The sequence below is a fragment of the Hippoglossus hippoglossus genome, chromosome 6 (assembly GCF_009819705.1).
Source record: "Hippoglossus hippoglossus isolate fHipHip1 chromosome 6, fHipHip1.pri, whole genome shotgun sequence".
In the NCBI taxonomy this organism is placed as follows: Eukaryota; Metazoa; Chordata; class Actinopteri; order Pleuronectiformes; family Pleuronectidae; genus Hippoglossus; species Hippoglossus hippoglossus.
In genome coordinates, this window is record NC_047156.1 from 8,169,246 (window position 1) to 8,185,972 (window position 16,727).

Below are 16,727 nucleotides of genomic sequence, written 5' to 3' on the forward strand. Positions count from 1 at the left end.
ACACGCACTCAGAGAGCTCTTCTAGCTTAAACATTTAATAGAGTTTTCTTTGTTCTTTTTTTCACCTCCATTCATACCGTTGTCCGTGCTGTGTCATGTCGATGGCCCTCCTGGCCGGCACAGGCGAGCCTCCGTCTGTGACACTGAGGACCTCCATGGACTTCCTCTCCGGTCTCCTCTTCCCGTGACGGTTCAACATGGGGGAGTCGACTCGCTTCCGTGGAGGATCTGTGGGGAACACAGAGGGACGGACGGGCAGAATGAACGCCATGCAGCCGGCGAGTTAACGTGCACATTTCTACAGTTCTGTGCCCTGTGTGCAGATATGTGAGTGTTTGAGTGATGCTCGCTGCTGATCATGTTGACATTTTAACTAATAGTGAATAAGTAATGGTTTCCTCCCAGACCTTGAACTAATGGCCAGTGTATTGACTGTATCACATTCACTGAAGAGGGAGTCTATTCATCAAAATGTCGGTATCTCACAGCACACAAGCACAGACACACACACACACACACTTGCACATATTACTCTTCCTCTTGCAAAGCTCTTATTAGAAACTCACTCCGGCAGAAGTCATAGTTCAGCTTCTGTAGCTTCTGAAAACCTTTTTTTATTGCTGGTCTGCATGCGGTCAATGAGCAAAATTGATATTTGACACACTTGTCACATTCTGCATTTATACTTTTTGCTGAATCCTCACCGATCTCATTACGAGGGGGGAGGTTCTGATCCTCCTGGCTTGGATATCTCTCCTTACGGTCCAATAACAGGAAGTAGATCATCTTTTCTTGGTTGTCTCTGCGAAGGGGGAGGCAATAAAATTATTGTTGAGAGATCTGGAAATTACTGAGATAATACATACACAACCATGCATACAGTCCGATTTATAGATCATGTACAGTGTGAGCACCAGCAAGGTTTGCACATGCTTAAAAAAACCAAGACGGTTAAACTGCAGAAAGCCTCACTTTGATAAATGTCTTTTAATTTCCGGGTTCTTTGTGAAACTGTGCAACTAAATTGCTTCCATCGTTAAAACAAAAGTTTGGTTTTACAGATCATTAAGCTGCCATATTATATTTTGCATATATGTTTTAGGATATGCCCCATCTCCATATGCTGCAGCTGCTGGGAAGTTTACGCAAAGTACCCAAACATTACGAGTTCATCCTCTTCTCTCGCAGTAAATCAGAAAAGCCTAATATATTTAGCCTCTAGGCCAGAGCTCGCTATGCAAAAGGCCCAGGGATTGGCCCTCCATAATAAAGACAGATTGGAAAGCAGTAGGAGGCAAAGAGACAAGGACCTGCAACTTCAGCTAAAATGAACCAAGGGCGGGGAGATAGAGACAGCAGATTTTCCTCCAGTCCAGCACTATTATGGGATGCTCCCAGGAGAAAGGAGGGGAAAACGGAAGAGATGGGGGAAGTTATACACTGATGCTCGTTTTGTGTTAAAAGCAAGAAGCAGGAAAAATATATAATAGAGGGAGGGGAGATTATTAAAGTGTAGAAAAAAGATCCTGAGCGTAAATGAAAAGTCACAAACATGTGTAAATGTGACCTGGGAGCATGGATCGGTTCGGGGGAATGTTTCCAGGAGCGAGTGCTGTAAGCGCTGTGTGATAACAGCTAAGATCCTCGGCTTCAGACATCTCCAATGACGGCCTCATAGGATTCCGGGTAAAAAAAAAAAAATCACCAAGGCCAACATGGACATCACACAGCCATCCTTCCATTGAAGTCCCATTCTCTCCTTTCATATAACCACAGCACAACCCTGTCCTCTCCTCCCCGTCTCCAGCTGCTTTTATTCTTTTTCCCCCTATTTGAACAAGACAAACTTCAGTATTTTTCCCTTTCTGCTTCATAGCTACTGTCTGTTCTTCTCCATCAAACCTCTTTCTTTTGCCCAACCCCTCCGTTTTGCTCCGGCCTTCACTCACTCGTCTGACAGCAGGTCTTTCAGTAGTTTGTTTTTGTCCCTGAAGCAGCCCAGGGAGTGCATGCTGTCCAGGACGTCGGGGTCGATATCGTCTGCGGAGGGCAGACTGCGGATCGTCACCTTCCTGGGCACGGGCTGCTCTGGCTCTGGTTCGTTCTTCCCCCCTCTGGCAATGCAAAAGATTACAAGGCAAATAAGGTCACTCGTCAACTCGTCATCCGTCAGCAAGTCTCTGGTACTGTACATCATTAAATATAAACAGGTTAATGCTTTCATCTACCTTATGCCAGCATTATGGATTTTACTCTACATATAAATGACGCTATGTGAACTATTCCTGTGCTTGTTTGCCTCTCGGTCATCTGAGGCAACAGATTACCTCATTATGACCCGGTTTGAGATTATAAAAATAAAACATTCACAGTCACGTACTTTCCCCAGGTTTAGTCATTTTGCATGTTAACTTCAGGGGATGAGGTCATCACGCTCACGAAAGATGAAAACAGACGACTGAGTCATTGCAGTTAAGTTTTGAGTTCTCTCTCCTTTCTCTTGGCTTGTTAAACATATTTAACTTTCGTGCATCATTCTCTTTTTTCCCCCCAGACACTCATAGACAACATTATAGTCATGTAATTATTTATTTCTTTTGCATTCCTGTGTTTATGGAGCAGACAACGCAAACCTTTTCTGTTTGAAACAGCATATGCATCTTAGATTTTTATCAATATACACACACTCTTTTAAACAATATACACAGTGTGATATATACACACAGGTTTGCCTCAGCCTTCTTTGCCTGAATCTATTTTTCGTCCTCCAGTAAGCCCAGTAAAATGTAAAACCTCCAATCCCTGTTTCACTGCAGGTATATAAAACCGAAAGTAAAAACAAGACCTCAGTGTCACTCCTGTAAACACATGATTCAGATGCCAGTTTATTTAGTCCACCTTTCTAAAACAATGCAGCCTATTTGCAACAGTGCTGTGATAAATCCTGCAGTAATTAAAGTTATGAGGTCGGTTTTGTTCAAAGTTTTATAGAAAGTGTTGGACCTACAATAACAATCCAACCTCACAACAAACCACAGCCACCAACACGACTGCAAAGGTAAATCAGCAACTTCAACAAAATATATAATGTTAATGAAGGTGAATTTATTGCAGAACTCTTTTATTAGATTGTATTAGTTGTAGCTTCCTAATTAACTGGTCACTAAGTGTTTGTGTGTCCTCTGCTCATGATGAGAGAACCTGGTGAAGACAAAGCTCTGCTCTGTTCAGCTGCTACGTTTACATGGACACCAATATTCTGAAATGAATCAGATTAAGCCAATAGTCTGATTAAAAAAACCTAAACAGCACATTAACCTGAATGAGATTATACTCAAAATAAACCATAAATTAATTAATCTGTTTGGAGTATTCCGATAGTATTCGCATTATGTCGATATGTTTACGTCTCTATCACATTACTATGTAATTACTGTAATATTGATATTGTATTAGCAACTCATGTATTTTTCTGAAAAAAGGAAATACACAAAGTAATCAAACAATAGGAGTGGACGACTCAATCTGAGTTGTGTTTTGTGTGATCTGAATAGACAGACGCTCATGTTTCAATGCCACAAACTGCTAACTAGTTGCTTCTGGGAAATAGCTGCAGCCGCATTTGTCTCACAAAGAAACAAATAAATCCCCATTCTTTCATTCATTAATTAATTTATGCGTTCATTCATTCAGCCAGACAGAGAGAGAGAGAGAGAGAGAGAGAGAGAGAGAGAGAGAGAGAGAGAGAGAGAGAGAGAGAGAGAGAGAGAGAGAGAGTCGGGCATCTTCCTCAGTTACACAACATTACTCTTCTCTCCAAGCTCATCTCTTCCTGTCTGCTCTTGTTTCTTTTATCAGTCTCGCTGCCTGTTTGCATGATCGTTCAGCACAAGACAGAAACCATAACTCCGTTCCTTCCAGGACTCACAAACTCCAGCCTCCATGATTCATGGTTTTTCTTTTGGGAAAGAGGGGGATGAAAAAATAGAAAAGCCTTTAAAATCTTGTCTTTAAAGGACTTTTAAATGGGTCCGCTGCAACTTCTGAATGGTGATAATGGGATAATTAGGGGGAGGATATAAAAAAAAACTACACATGAATGGATTCGGACATCAAATACAATGACATGCGCTACAAATTTCCTCAGAAGATTTATGTTGGCTGTAAAAGGGGGGGCACGCTATGTTATGAAAGTTAAATGGTGGGAACACTGAGGTTAGGTGGGTTCACCCTCTCCCCTTCATCCCTGCTCGTTCTCTCCTCCTCCTCCCCTGCTCCCTGCTCAGCCTACCATATGTGGCACGTCCTCTTTCATGCACTACCAATTTACCCCCACATCCCCGAGAGTGGAGTCATGCCCCCCTCAAAGGTACTCTCGTGTACAGCGCCGGAGCTGAAAGTCGTTTATCATGAGGTGGCTCCCCTCAGGTCTGTAAGTCCTGCAGAACGGGCTACGGGAGGAAGAGGAGGAGGAGGAGAAGAAGGGAAGGGTGTAAAAAGAAAGGAAAAATACTTACATGTACCATGTGTGCTTCTGGATCTGTTCTAACTGTAAAAGAAAGGAGAAAACACACAGTCAGTCCACAAACTTTATGTGAATCATTCCATCGTCTTCAGAAAGTCTGTGTGTGGAAACTCTCAGTGCATCACGGCTTCACAAAGACCTCGAGCTTAGGCAACAGGACAATACAGCCAGATTGAAAAGTGGAGGTAAATAATGATCTCTTCAAATATTAATACTGCCAATGGGGAAAGATATTACTGGGGAAAAAACTGAGTGAGATAGCACCGAGTTATATACAGAGGATATTATCCCCCCCCCCACACACACACACACACACGCTGTTGACCCTGCCGAGCCCTCTGGTCTAAAGGGAATCTCCCATTCTCACTCTCCACGACTATTAAGGCGCCGGCAGACTGTGAGATTTCAGCAGGGTTAGAAGTTTATTGCGAGCAACACTGTGCAACATGAATCTAATAGAGCTGGTGACAGACTTTATGAGCTGGAGTGGTTAACAGTGTTGTGGTGCGCCATTTCATGCAGCATTTCTATTGGCTGGTTGGTAGACACAGGTCGTAGCTGGGACACCATCATACATTTTTGGTCTATGACAACAGCCGTCTTTGGAACTTTCTAACAGTGCAACACAGGATCCCCCACTTTGGAGCCATGACCAAAGATAACACGTGTTTCCTTCATACTGGTCATCTTTTGTGTGGGAAAGCCCAAAGTTGCCCAATATATCCCTTACTATTAGTATTACTCTCACAAACACACCGACTCCTCTTATCACCACACTTTGTCACCATAGGGTTACTGTAGGCATCATGTGGATTTTTTTCTGATTCCAAGGCTAAATCAATACTTTTGAAATGGTACAGGTGCCAGGACAGATACTGGCAATGATAGGAATGCCTTTTTTTTTTTTTGCTAAGGCAAAAATTTGAGGTTAAAAATTGAACATAACTGTTACACATATATGTTAACAGTTTGAAGTATACTTACATTTAAATATACAAGTGCAAAACTTGCAAAATTACAATTTTACGCGACAAAATCACATTATTTATAAAACTTAAAGCAACTACAAGAATTTAACACTAAATAACAGTTTCAGTTTCTGCTGCCAGAGTGTGTTGCACCAGAGTTAAATGTAACGTTAAATAGGCACATGCGGTGATGTTTATGTCGCCTGTAAGCAGGGCATCTATTTCAGCTCAAAGCTCAGGTATAAATGAGGCACTGAAATCTGCGTCGTGTTTCGGTTCACCAGGAACCAGCCGTGTAGGAACCGGTGCCTGATTGGTGCAGAATTTCACGACCTATCTATAATAGTCACCAACCCTGTCGACATGGTCCTTTTCCCCCAAGAAGGGAAAAACAGAAAGAGACAGAAACAGCAAGCAACGAGGGAAGATGTCTATTAGAATGACTCCGCAGTGCTTTAACTGCCCACAGAGGAAAACAGGATCAATGTCACTGCTGGGACTTTTTAATTTGCTCCTGCTGTTGCTGTGGAACCACACGAGATGCACATAGCAGCTCTAATTATCGTCACTTATTTAGAGGGCACAGTTCTTGAGTGTGTGTCGACGGCAACGCCTCGGCGCGTTCGCCGTCCCGGAGGATCGACCTCTACGCTTTAGCGCTGATAAATGCCTCCGTGTGAAGTTGGTACAGTTGCGAGAGACGGGCGGGCTACTGAGTGTAGGTGAATCCTGTCTGCTTCCACAGAGGTCACGGTATTGACAGAGACACCCTGACTGTCAGATACAGGCCGGTGGGTGACCTACTCTCTCTGACTTTTATTGAAGGCCTGGAGGCAAGAGACCGATATCACAGGCAGGCTTGAAAGTGATGTGGTTTGAAATGCAGTATCACATCAATCAGTCTCTAAATGTGACAGTAGCAATTCTGGCTGCTTTCACTCAGGCAGACGGGAAAGTTGCTGCGGCAGGAGATCGGCGAGGAGTGCGTACGAGTGTCTGTACATGTATGTATTTATCTGGGTGAGGCATAAATCTAATTCTGTGTTTGTGTCTCATTCATACTGTGCTGCTGTTTGTTTAGGTAAAGGGAGACACATGAGAGTGGGTGGGACAACGGGGGAAATGTTCCAACATCTAAGTACTTGAATTGGTTATATTAATGCGAAATCCAAAAATAATAACATGGATATAGCCTAATGTCAATAGTTATATCACATAAAAAAGACAGTAACTAAACCCAATCATAGAAATGAAAAAGGTAACACCAGAGGAAGTCCTGCTAAAGAAAAGTAGCCGAACAGTAACTGGAGTTTCTGCAACCTCTGACTCTCTGCATAACTTGGCTTAAAAGAAGAATTAATTGTTTGTTTTTCATGCAAACCTAAAATTGTCTAAAGAGCTTCGAGCCTTTAAATAATTTGAAACCTCACTTTCTGTAACTACCGCTCTCTACCTTCGTGGTCATGGTTGTGAGGCAGCGACAGTGAGCGAGCTGTGGCAGAGGGATCACTGAAGTGCCTGCACATCAGGGGGAAAAAAGTAAAGCGATCCAGAGACGCTACGCAACAAGATTATTAAATGGAAGTCTGGAGGGTCACGATGATGGAAACTAAGAGTTTCATTCCATTTGTCCAAATTAACCGCAGTTACGTGTGAATGAGGTCAATTTTATTTGACACACACACAAAACACACACACACACACACACACACACACTTCCTATATTTTCATTCCAGCAACCTTGGTAATTTATCTGTGCCGTGCCTGTGGGGGTATCATCTGTCTGTGATGAGCCGCTCTTTAATATAATAAGCTGGCCAATCCTCTTCATTAGCCTGGGATCACGAGGAAGAAGATCTTTCCAGGGTGTCTGTGTTGATTTCAATGGCGGAGATGAGATGACTGTTGAGGTGGTTGTTCCGGGCGCCTCCGGGGCCCCGACTACACAGACAGGAAATGAGGAGAAAGGCTTTTACGCAGCTAAGCCCCTTAAACCCGGGTACATGCCCTCCCACTCTGACTCTGCGGGGGCCTCGGCTTTGTGTGTGTGTGCATCTACAAACAAAATCTAATTGACAGACGGTGACAATAGACATACTGAAATACAGCGAGTAGTTATGGTTTGATTACCCTATTGATTTTATTCAGTGAGCTACTGTCAACATCATTATAAATAATCCAGAGCAAAAGAACATGTTCTTCTACGACGCCCTTTAATGTACTTCATCCAGGACTGGGCGATCACCGCTAAACTCCAACAATGCTCAATGTAACGGGGCTATTTGACTTTCTTTAAGGTTAGAGCACATCCCCACAGCTCTGTTTGCGGCGCTCGTGCCTGAGAGAGAGGGGCAGACAGGTAGCATATTCTCTCCCAGCAGCTCTGACTGTGTGTAGCGCTTTGTGGAGGACAGCGCTGGAGGCTGGTGGACATATCTAGGGGATCTCAGGGTGACCTGTCCTCGTCAGGCAGAGAGCACAGAAAAAAAAGAAGGCATATAGTGTACATACAGCATACCAAAGAGGTGGGGTCTTTGGCTGATGTTTCAACACAGGCTTTACCTTTAGGTTGTTAGTGCCGCTGCATCTCTTCCTTTGTAGCTTTCTAACAAGCTTGCAGTTGGGTCTTTCAAATTCATATAAGTTTAAATCATTCACACCGTGACCCTGTCCAGATCTGGTATTAACATCCATCCTGAGGAATCCGATCACAACTGGTCACATTTTATTCCCGGGTGTGAACAGACAAACTAAACGTGGTACACTTGTGATCGGATCTCTCAGGACGGATGTTAATACCAAGTCTGAGCAGAGTCTGTGAAAGATAAGCTAAGCTGTAAGGAATGGAGCAGCAGCTTCCACTTACAGGAAGTGGAAAGACATTTGTCAGTCCATGACCATAAATTTGTTAAATGCATTGATCTACAAAGATACCTGGAGAGGTGTGTGCACACAGTATGCCTGCAATATCTTTTATCTAGTTTTTGTGTGTGCAGCTACACTAACTTACAAGCGTGTCTGTATCCATGTGCATTGTTTGAATGTGAAAAGCAGGACAAGAACAAAGGGCAGCTCCCTCTTACTGTGAAGTCTGTACTTCTGAGCTCTATGGCTGCACTTTCATTATTTACATTTCCATCTCTCTCTCTCCCTATCCTGACTCTCTGCCCTTCACATCTCTGAGTTCTGCAGCCACCTTGCCAAGGTGATCAGTTGCTGTGCAGAAGGGGCCTGGCATTGTGATGAGTGCAGAGGGAGAGTACACAAACAACAGTCCTCTGCTGAATTCACACCCCGTACTTGAGGAGGAACCCGAACGGAATTGAGGATGAGGAAAACAAGGGAGGGGAGAGAGAAACAGACAAAACGACAGTGGTTGGCTTTCCCCCGGTGTCGACTTGGTATTAGCCACTTTAGTTTGAAAGTGTATCTATGGCATCTTGCTCTCAGCTTCAAGCATTGCAAGTTTCCCCAGCTTGCTGTGAATTTTCAAAATAATGATTTTCCTCTGTTAACCTAAACCTGACATGTCTGGGTTCTGAATATTGTCTGAAATAACATCTAAATGTGTTTTGCTGCTTCTACAACATTTTTAATAAAGCCGGCTGGTTCTGGACTATGAATACAAAATATGGAGTACAGATAGAATTCAGGCCTCATTACATGTACACACACACACACACACACACACACACACACACACACACACACACACACACACACACACACACACACACACACACACACACACACACACACACACACACACACACACACACACACACACACAGGTTTGCGAAGCTATCCTTATTAGGAGCTTGCATTTACTTCCATACGTGTGGACAGCCAAACCAAAACTGTATCTCTAACATTAACCAATTCATGCCAAAACCTTTACCTAACCACAATCCACATCTTAGCCCTGACCTTAACCAGGACCTCAGAAATTATGTTTTCACCCATTAGGACTGAGTTTTAGTCCCCATGAGGTCTACTCGTCCTCACAAGGTCAGTGTTTGTACAGAAAAATCTCCGAAAGAGGAAACAAAAGCGAGTACACACACACATATATACACACACACGTTTGTACAGTTGTCTTAGTGAGGACACTGGCATAATGCCTTCCCTAGCCCCTAACCATCAAAACTAAATGCCTAACCCTAACCCTTAACCTAATTCTAACCCTAAAACCAAGTCTTAACCCCCAAAACAAAGTGAGGACCGGCCAAAAGGTCCTCACTTTCCCAAAATGTCCTCACTCTATTGGTCATAGACTAAAACTGGTCCTCACAAAGATAGCTGTACAAGAGTACACACACACACACACACACACACACACACACACACACACACACACACACACACACACACACACACACACACACACACACACACACACACACACACACACACACACAGGGCCTTGCCTGAAAACTGTTTTTATCATTTTAAAACATCGAAAATCAGCCCGAAACCAAAAGCACACGTCCGTACATGAACATAGTGGTAATGGTCCAGTCTCTTGCACTGACCGTTAGTCTTTTGGTAGCATCCACTTCAATCATGCCGCGGAGCAGGTTCTGACAGTCTGGCGGAATGAAGTGTGGCATGTGAAACACTCCCAACTTCACCTTCTCCAGAAGATTCCTCAGGTTGTCATCATCAAACGGCAGGGCACCCTGGAGAGACGAGGGCAAGAACAGAGAGAAAAGGGAAAAGAAATTGGAAACGGTGAAGATGTACTGCAGGTGTAGGAACAAAAAAAACCCAACAAAGTATAAAGGTAAGAGTGTACGGCATCACAGCAGAAAATAAGACTTCACTCGTTTGAGGGGAGAAAAGAAAAGAATATGAATTACTAACAAGGCTCTCTGGAAGAAACAAAACCACATTTTGAGTCTTAATCCTGCACGAGTTAAAGAAGAGGAATTCTCGACTTGTTCAACTCTCCAATTAGAGCGTTCTGCCCTCAGCCGGCAAAATAAATAATAAACAGCGGTAAACTGAAAGTGGGGCTTTTTCTAATAATTACCCAGCTTTCTCATTTACCTCGTTCATTTAGCATTCTCTCATCTGAGTCATTCATCAGAGCGAGCTGACACCTCACAGATGTGGCTGTTTGATGAATGATAAAGCCCCCACCAGAAGACAAGATGGAGGGGGGAGAGACAGAGGAAAGACGGAAAGATAATCTGAGAAATGAAGAGAGGCAGAGAGAGGAGAAAAAAGACGGTCGGCTTGTGTAACGGATGATCTGAGCGCAGTCTAACTGATGGGGAGTATTCGTGCCTCCCACAATCAGACAAATGGTTGTCTAGCAGCCAAACAGCGGGACAAAACAGGAGTAAGACAATATTCATCAGCAGTCAAACACTGACGGCGGAAAAACTTTTTGTTTGGAGCGAGAGAAGTGCGGCCACGGCAGGAGACGACGGGAAAAAATATCAGGTTCATGCAACACGGGAGAACTGTCCTTAACTAAAGTAAACACATATAGGATGGAAAGAGATGGAGAGAGGGAGAAAGAGGCAAAAACAAATACAAATACACAAGGCCTGTGGCCGAGAGCTGCCCTGTCAGCGTTGGTATTCATTTTGTGCTCTCTTGTTTCAGTTTGGCTGGATGAATTATTCATGGGGCCGGAGTGTGTTGGAACTACAGTACAGCTGCTGTTGATGAGACAAAGCTCCGGGGCTGCACGGCTGGAAAACCACAGCCATAATGTAGCTGGAGAATAGACCTGATTACGGATACGTCGCTGTGTGTGGATACAGGATAATGAATAAAGAGATGATTCCATTCTCTGATCTTCTGTTGCGTATTATTATACAGCTCGAGGGCGCCTCTGCAACATCTTTCAGGTAAGACCCTCTAAATGTTCAAGATGTTGGACTGAAATCCCTGAGCCCTCAGTTTACGCTTGAGGGTCTGTGGTGGCTTCAAGAACACACCCACCTTCTTCTTATTGAACTGAGGTCAACCTCGAGTCAACAGACAGTGTACAAAACCACGACTGTCCTGTCAGACTGTAGAAACTTGAAATTGTTCACTTAAATAAAATCATTAAAAAGGTTGAAAAAAGTGTGTAATGGCATCATAAACTTAAAGTATTAGCTTCCACTGACTTTATTAGGTTTCTTGTGTAAAGTTGGTTTGGAAAGTCTGGAGCTCCCTTAAAGTTGAGTTTAGTCTACCACCAGTTTTCAAGGGGTGTTTTGCCAGAGTGTCTACAGAACAGTTTTTGTATGACTACATGTTAAATCTTTACAGTGAAGTACACTATAAACAATTTGTTGACTCAACTTAACTTCAATGAGTCATCTTGTTGCTTTGACAAGGTTAAGTTATGTAAACACCAAGTAAATTTGATTTAATGATGAAGCATACTGTTGGTTGATCCAATTGCTTGAATTAAGTTATGATCAATTAACCAATTAGTTGATGGGGCATGCAGTTTGTTGACACAACCTCCTGAGTTTTGTTTTGTCTTGTTGAGGCGACCTTGGCACAACATTTTGTATGGTAACAACTTTATTGGGTAATTCCATATATGTGATGACGACTATCAGATAACGGTAGTCTGTAGTTTGATCCCCGGCTCCATCAATTCACATGCTTTATGAATTACGAGTAGACAGCTAATGAGGAAACCCAGAAACTGGATGGCAGTATAGGACAAATGCTAAAAGTTGGTACAAAGTTCTTAGTATGTTGAACTCAAAATTAGAAGTTTTTGTAATCCTTTAAGAAAAAATTATGAAAAGAGTTTTAGTTAAAAAATAAAATAATTGATTGGAGTAAGTTGCCTTGAATTTATGAGTTTTTCTAACTTTTGCTTTTTAAGTGCACCTACTTTCCTCCATTGATTCAGTACAGCTGGTGTTAATATTAAATTGTCTGTAATTATATAGAGCTTTTCTAGTCTTGATGACTAGATAAGCTCAAAGAGCTTTACAGTTCATTACCATTCTTACAGTGCATGTATGTGCAGCACTTTCTCTATCACATATCAATCACACACTAGTGGCACAGTCGGCAGGAGCTGACACCCGAGGACACTTCAGCACACTGAATGGAGGAGACTGGGATCGAACCGCCGACCTTCTGAGCCACATTATAAAGGCTAAACACACATTTACAAAGGGCTGGGAACACTTCATGGTAAAAATCTGACTATGCCACATTCCACTGTAGACCTTTAAACCGAACGCCGGCATAATCACTTTCAGTTAGTGAGGAACAAGCGGACACTCACCACCAACAGGGCAAATAGAATGACCCCACAGCTCCAGACGTCTGCTTTCCTCCCGTCATACTTCTCTCCCTGAGGACAAGAGAGTGTTGGCGGGTTCGGACAGAGTGTTAGAGTTAAATAAAATAACATGGAGGGATATGAAAAAAGTAGCAAGTGGAGCAGAAACAATCTAAAAAATGTGTAAAAAATGATTTACCCTGATGACCTCTGGGCAGGCGTAGTGTGGAGATCTGTGGGGAAAACACAGGAAAGAGCAAACAGTGAATGATTTAAGGAAAAAAAACTCAAAGAAAGAAACATATCTGGGTTATCTGAGGTCTTATCCATGTACTGCAAAGTGAAACAGGGTTATACAATCCTGACACAGCAAACATTAAACAGTCCCACGCTGTATGTTAATGTGAGAAGAACAATATAGGCGGATAATAAATGTCTCCGGCAAACATAGATCAAGATGTGCTTGGGGAGTTTAGATATCCTGAGGGTGTTTGGATGTCCTCCTGCTTGCTCACTCAAGGGCATCCTCTCACAGCAGACAGCGAACAGACCCACTAATCTTTACAGCACCTGGATGGGCTGACAGTAAACCCAATGACTAGATTGACACATCAATATCGTATGAAGATTTATGGAGCTCCCTCACAATGGCTGCTCCGTAAGCCAATGGCTTTGGATGAGTGCGGAGTGTTATTCTTTAATGTGCGCGGTGGAACTTTCCCTTTTGCTCTGATGTTGTCGCATTTTCCAAATTCAGTATCTCTCATCATCAGATAGGGCGATAAGAGCTTTGCATCAATTTATAATCAAATAAATTAGACTGCATTTTCTTTCTGTACGTCTCTTTGCCTCTCATGTGACAGCAGAGAGAAAACAAAACCATGCACCTGTCTCCCCAAACCTCTTACCCCCGGTGATGTGTCTTCCACCTCCCTTCTCCTGCTTCGTCTTATTTAACAGCAGAGTATTTGGTTATACAGTAATGAGAGACTATCTGAACTCTGTAAACATGGCGCCCATTAGCCCGGCTGCTGTCCTGGGCATTCATGAATACCAACTCTGACGGCTTGGCTTCCCGAGGCTGTCAAAATACTGGCCGATAACAATCGCTGCCACCGTGTCAACAGGGGGAAGTTCAAATGCGAGCCTATGCAAATACGTCCTTCCTGATTGCAAGTGTCATAGCGCATTATGCAGATGAGCAGGACTGAAAAATAAATAAATAAAAACAACAAGCCTGTGATTTGCACTAGTTATGCCTCATGAGAGCCACGAGCCAGAGCTGGAGCCAGCGTGAATATAGACTCATTATTTGCAGAAGCTTCGGGTGGCAAACACAGGGTGAGAGTGAAGACTGGAGCACGAGCATCGCACCTTTCTGCTTTGAGCTGAATTCTAATTTGTCAAATTCCTATTTCAAAATGACAGTCACATGCAATATACAGAAAATTTTAAATAGGAAAACATCTGTCCATTTAATAATTCCAGATATCTGTTTGTCTGTATGTGGCTCGCATATCTTGGGAACCATTCATCTGATGGCCGTCACACTTGGCATGTGTATTGTTAAAGGCCAGAGGAAGTACGATGTTGAGTTTGGTGCAATTTGGACATGCTGTACGTTCACTATTAATAAAATTGGAATAAACTTGTGCTCTGTATCATCGGCGGCTGGGACTAATCAACGTAAGGGACATTGTCGATCAGACGGCCGTCCTGCAGCCGGTCATTACTCCGCTGCTCAACAACTGCAGGTCACTTTTACAGTTTCAGACTTTAAACTTGCAAATAAAGCTCATTTAAATGTTTCTTAGGTGATACCATTAAAATACTGGTCTCATATGTAAGCCCATGCAATGACACAAAATCCCTTGCTGCTCACACCATGATTTAAAATGATAGACTATGATATAAAAAGAGCCCCTTCTCTCTGACCATAATAGTCTTTTCTTGCTGATTGCTATAAGCTCAGTTACTCTCTCTCACCCCAACACCAATGAGATATAAACTTTCTCTATTGAGAGTGAAGAAAAAACTAAAAAGAAAGCATAGAGACAAAAATGATACAGACGCACAAAAAGGCTGTCTTTATACTGGAAGACCTTATCAGTGTTAGTGTCAGCGCTATATCCAAGAAATCTCTGGACTACCAGTTCAAACAGGCCCTCCAAAGCAAAGAGTTTGCAAGAAGCGTATCGTGGAGTCAATAGATACGAGCTCCTGCTGCTCATCTTCATGAAAATCCATCTTGTTGAGCCAGATTTGTGTAGCTACTCTCTGCACACAAGATAATTTCCTTCCATCAATCAGTGTAACGGAACTAAACAGCGAGCGATGATGAACTCGCCGCTGATGGGCTCGTGCGGCCAGAAGGAGACGGAGAAGTCGGTTGTGTGCCTGCGTCACTGCATCCACATTTGTATGTGCCTGTCAATGCCTCTGCTCATCTATAGATCTGTGTGTCTGCATGTATTTATGTATGTGCTCCGGGGCTCCCCCTACTCCACCTGAGGCGAGTCTCAGCTTCACTCAGCTCCATTACCCGTGGCAAATGGAATACATTTCTGTCAGACTGCTGCATAGTGAGAGGGGGCCAGATAAATGCATTTAATTAAAAAGTGTCATATCTACACTTAGAGATGGGACAGTCAGAAGAGCATGAATAATCAATAGCCACACACACACACACACACGCAGTGTATGGCACGTCTACATGTATTAGGTCATGACACACAAATGCACACAGAGCTTCCACATTCCTGTGAGACTCTGACGCAAGCAGAAGTGGATATGGAGCTGAGTGGAAAGAAAACAGAACTACTTGGTTGTGTGTGGGAGTGTGTGTGCATAGCATGTGTGGTGTGTGTGTGTGTGTGTGTGTGTGTGTGGTGTGTGTCAGTGCTTGCATCTGTGAAAGACAACGCTGTGTTCCCACCTGCAACAAGTGCCTTTAGCACTTTGTAAATGGACGCAGGGGACTGAGCAAATGCACTGCCCCGGGATCCTTTAGCACAAACACTCAGAAGCAGAATGCTATCAGATATAGGTACAGATGCAAAAAGCGAAGTGAGAGCTGCCGCATTATGTGGCCTTTCTAGGAAACAGGAAACACTTCAGTGTGGTCATCCCGGCTGCAGAATGACTCAGTTGTGCACATTTTACTTGCAAATAGCTTTGCAAGCTGCTCTCAGTTCGGCCTGATCTCCACAGATGAGTCATGAGTCAAGGCTCTGTGCGACTGTTCGGAAAAAATGATGCAGTTTCAACTGTTTGCTTATGTGTTTGAATGGTTAAATGAGCAGTCGTGCATGTAAAACGCCTGAAGATATGCTGTCATTTGGTGAAATAAAACTGAATTGAATTGAACGCATGAGTGAGGGTGTCCGAGACAGACAGCGACAGCCACAGAGACGACCCAACAGGCAGGGGACAAAGGGTCTCGGGGGGGTCAGGGATGAGCTAAGCCTCGCCAGCTCCATGTGCGCATGCGTGTTGGGTGAATTGCGTGTATGCGAGTGTGTGTAATTTCAGCTGGAGCTGATTTGGAGGTATAATCTGGACAGAATCAGGTCTGAGCTGGGGACAGATGTCACGGGGCCCAATATAACCCTCGGCCCTGTGAACAGTGTCATGTATAACCACAGAGCAAAGATTCTCCCAGAGCACCACCAACCTGCAAGAGAATACAATATGCAAAGGGCCCTCACACTTTGGTTTGACTTAGTGCCATCATTACAGGTTTGAAGCCCTGTTTGTCCCCATATGACACCACTTTTACTGTAAATCTGCTAGTTCCAGATTTTTATTTGGAGCTCATTAATATCAGTCCCCTAAATTTGCTTTTTAAAATCAAGATCCATGAATTATTCCCTTAGAAATTATGCAAAAATGTCACAATGCCTCCTTGGCAGAAGGTAATAATCAATAATAAAAACTATGTCAATTTGCTTGATGTATACCTATTATTATTATTATTATTACA

At 43.2% G+C, this 16,727-nt stretch overlaps 1 protein-coding gene across 9 annotated transcripts in view; it reads right to left on the minus strand.

Moving 5' to 3' along the window:
- The window catches only part of LOC117762735 (serine/threonine-protein kinase BRSK2), a 172,201-nt gene that overhangs the window by 20,629 nt on the left and 134,845 nt on the right, over nucleotides 1–16,727 (minus strand). For 5 of the 9 annotated variants that reach the window (XM_034587300.1, XM_034587306.1, XM_034587304.1 and 2 more), the window contains 7 exons: nucleotides 12,945–12,978; nucleotides 12,749–12,817; nucleotides 10,026–10,172; nucleotides 4,518–4,549; nucleotides 1,950–2,114; nucleotides 705–802; nucleotides 78–228 (listed from right to left, as the gene is read on the minus strand). In XM_034587300.1, coding sequence (XP_034443191.1) covers nucleotides 78–228; nucleotides 705–802; nucleotides 1,950–2,114; nucleotides 4,518–4,549; nucleotides 10,026–10,172; nucleotides 12,749–12,817; nucleotides 12,945–12,978 — 696 coding nt within the window. Of the gene's footprint in view, nucleotides 1–65; nucleotides 229–704; nucleotides 803–1,949; nucleotides 2,115–4,517; nucleotides 4,550–10,025; nucleotides 10,173–12,748; nucleotides 12,818–12,944; nucleotides 12,979–16,727 lie in introns of all 9 variants that reach the window. The other 4 variants (XM_034587305.1, XM_034587303.1, XM_034587301.1 and 1 more) reach the window with 1 other exon arrangement.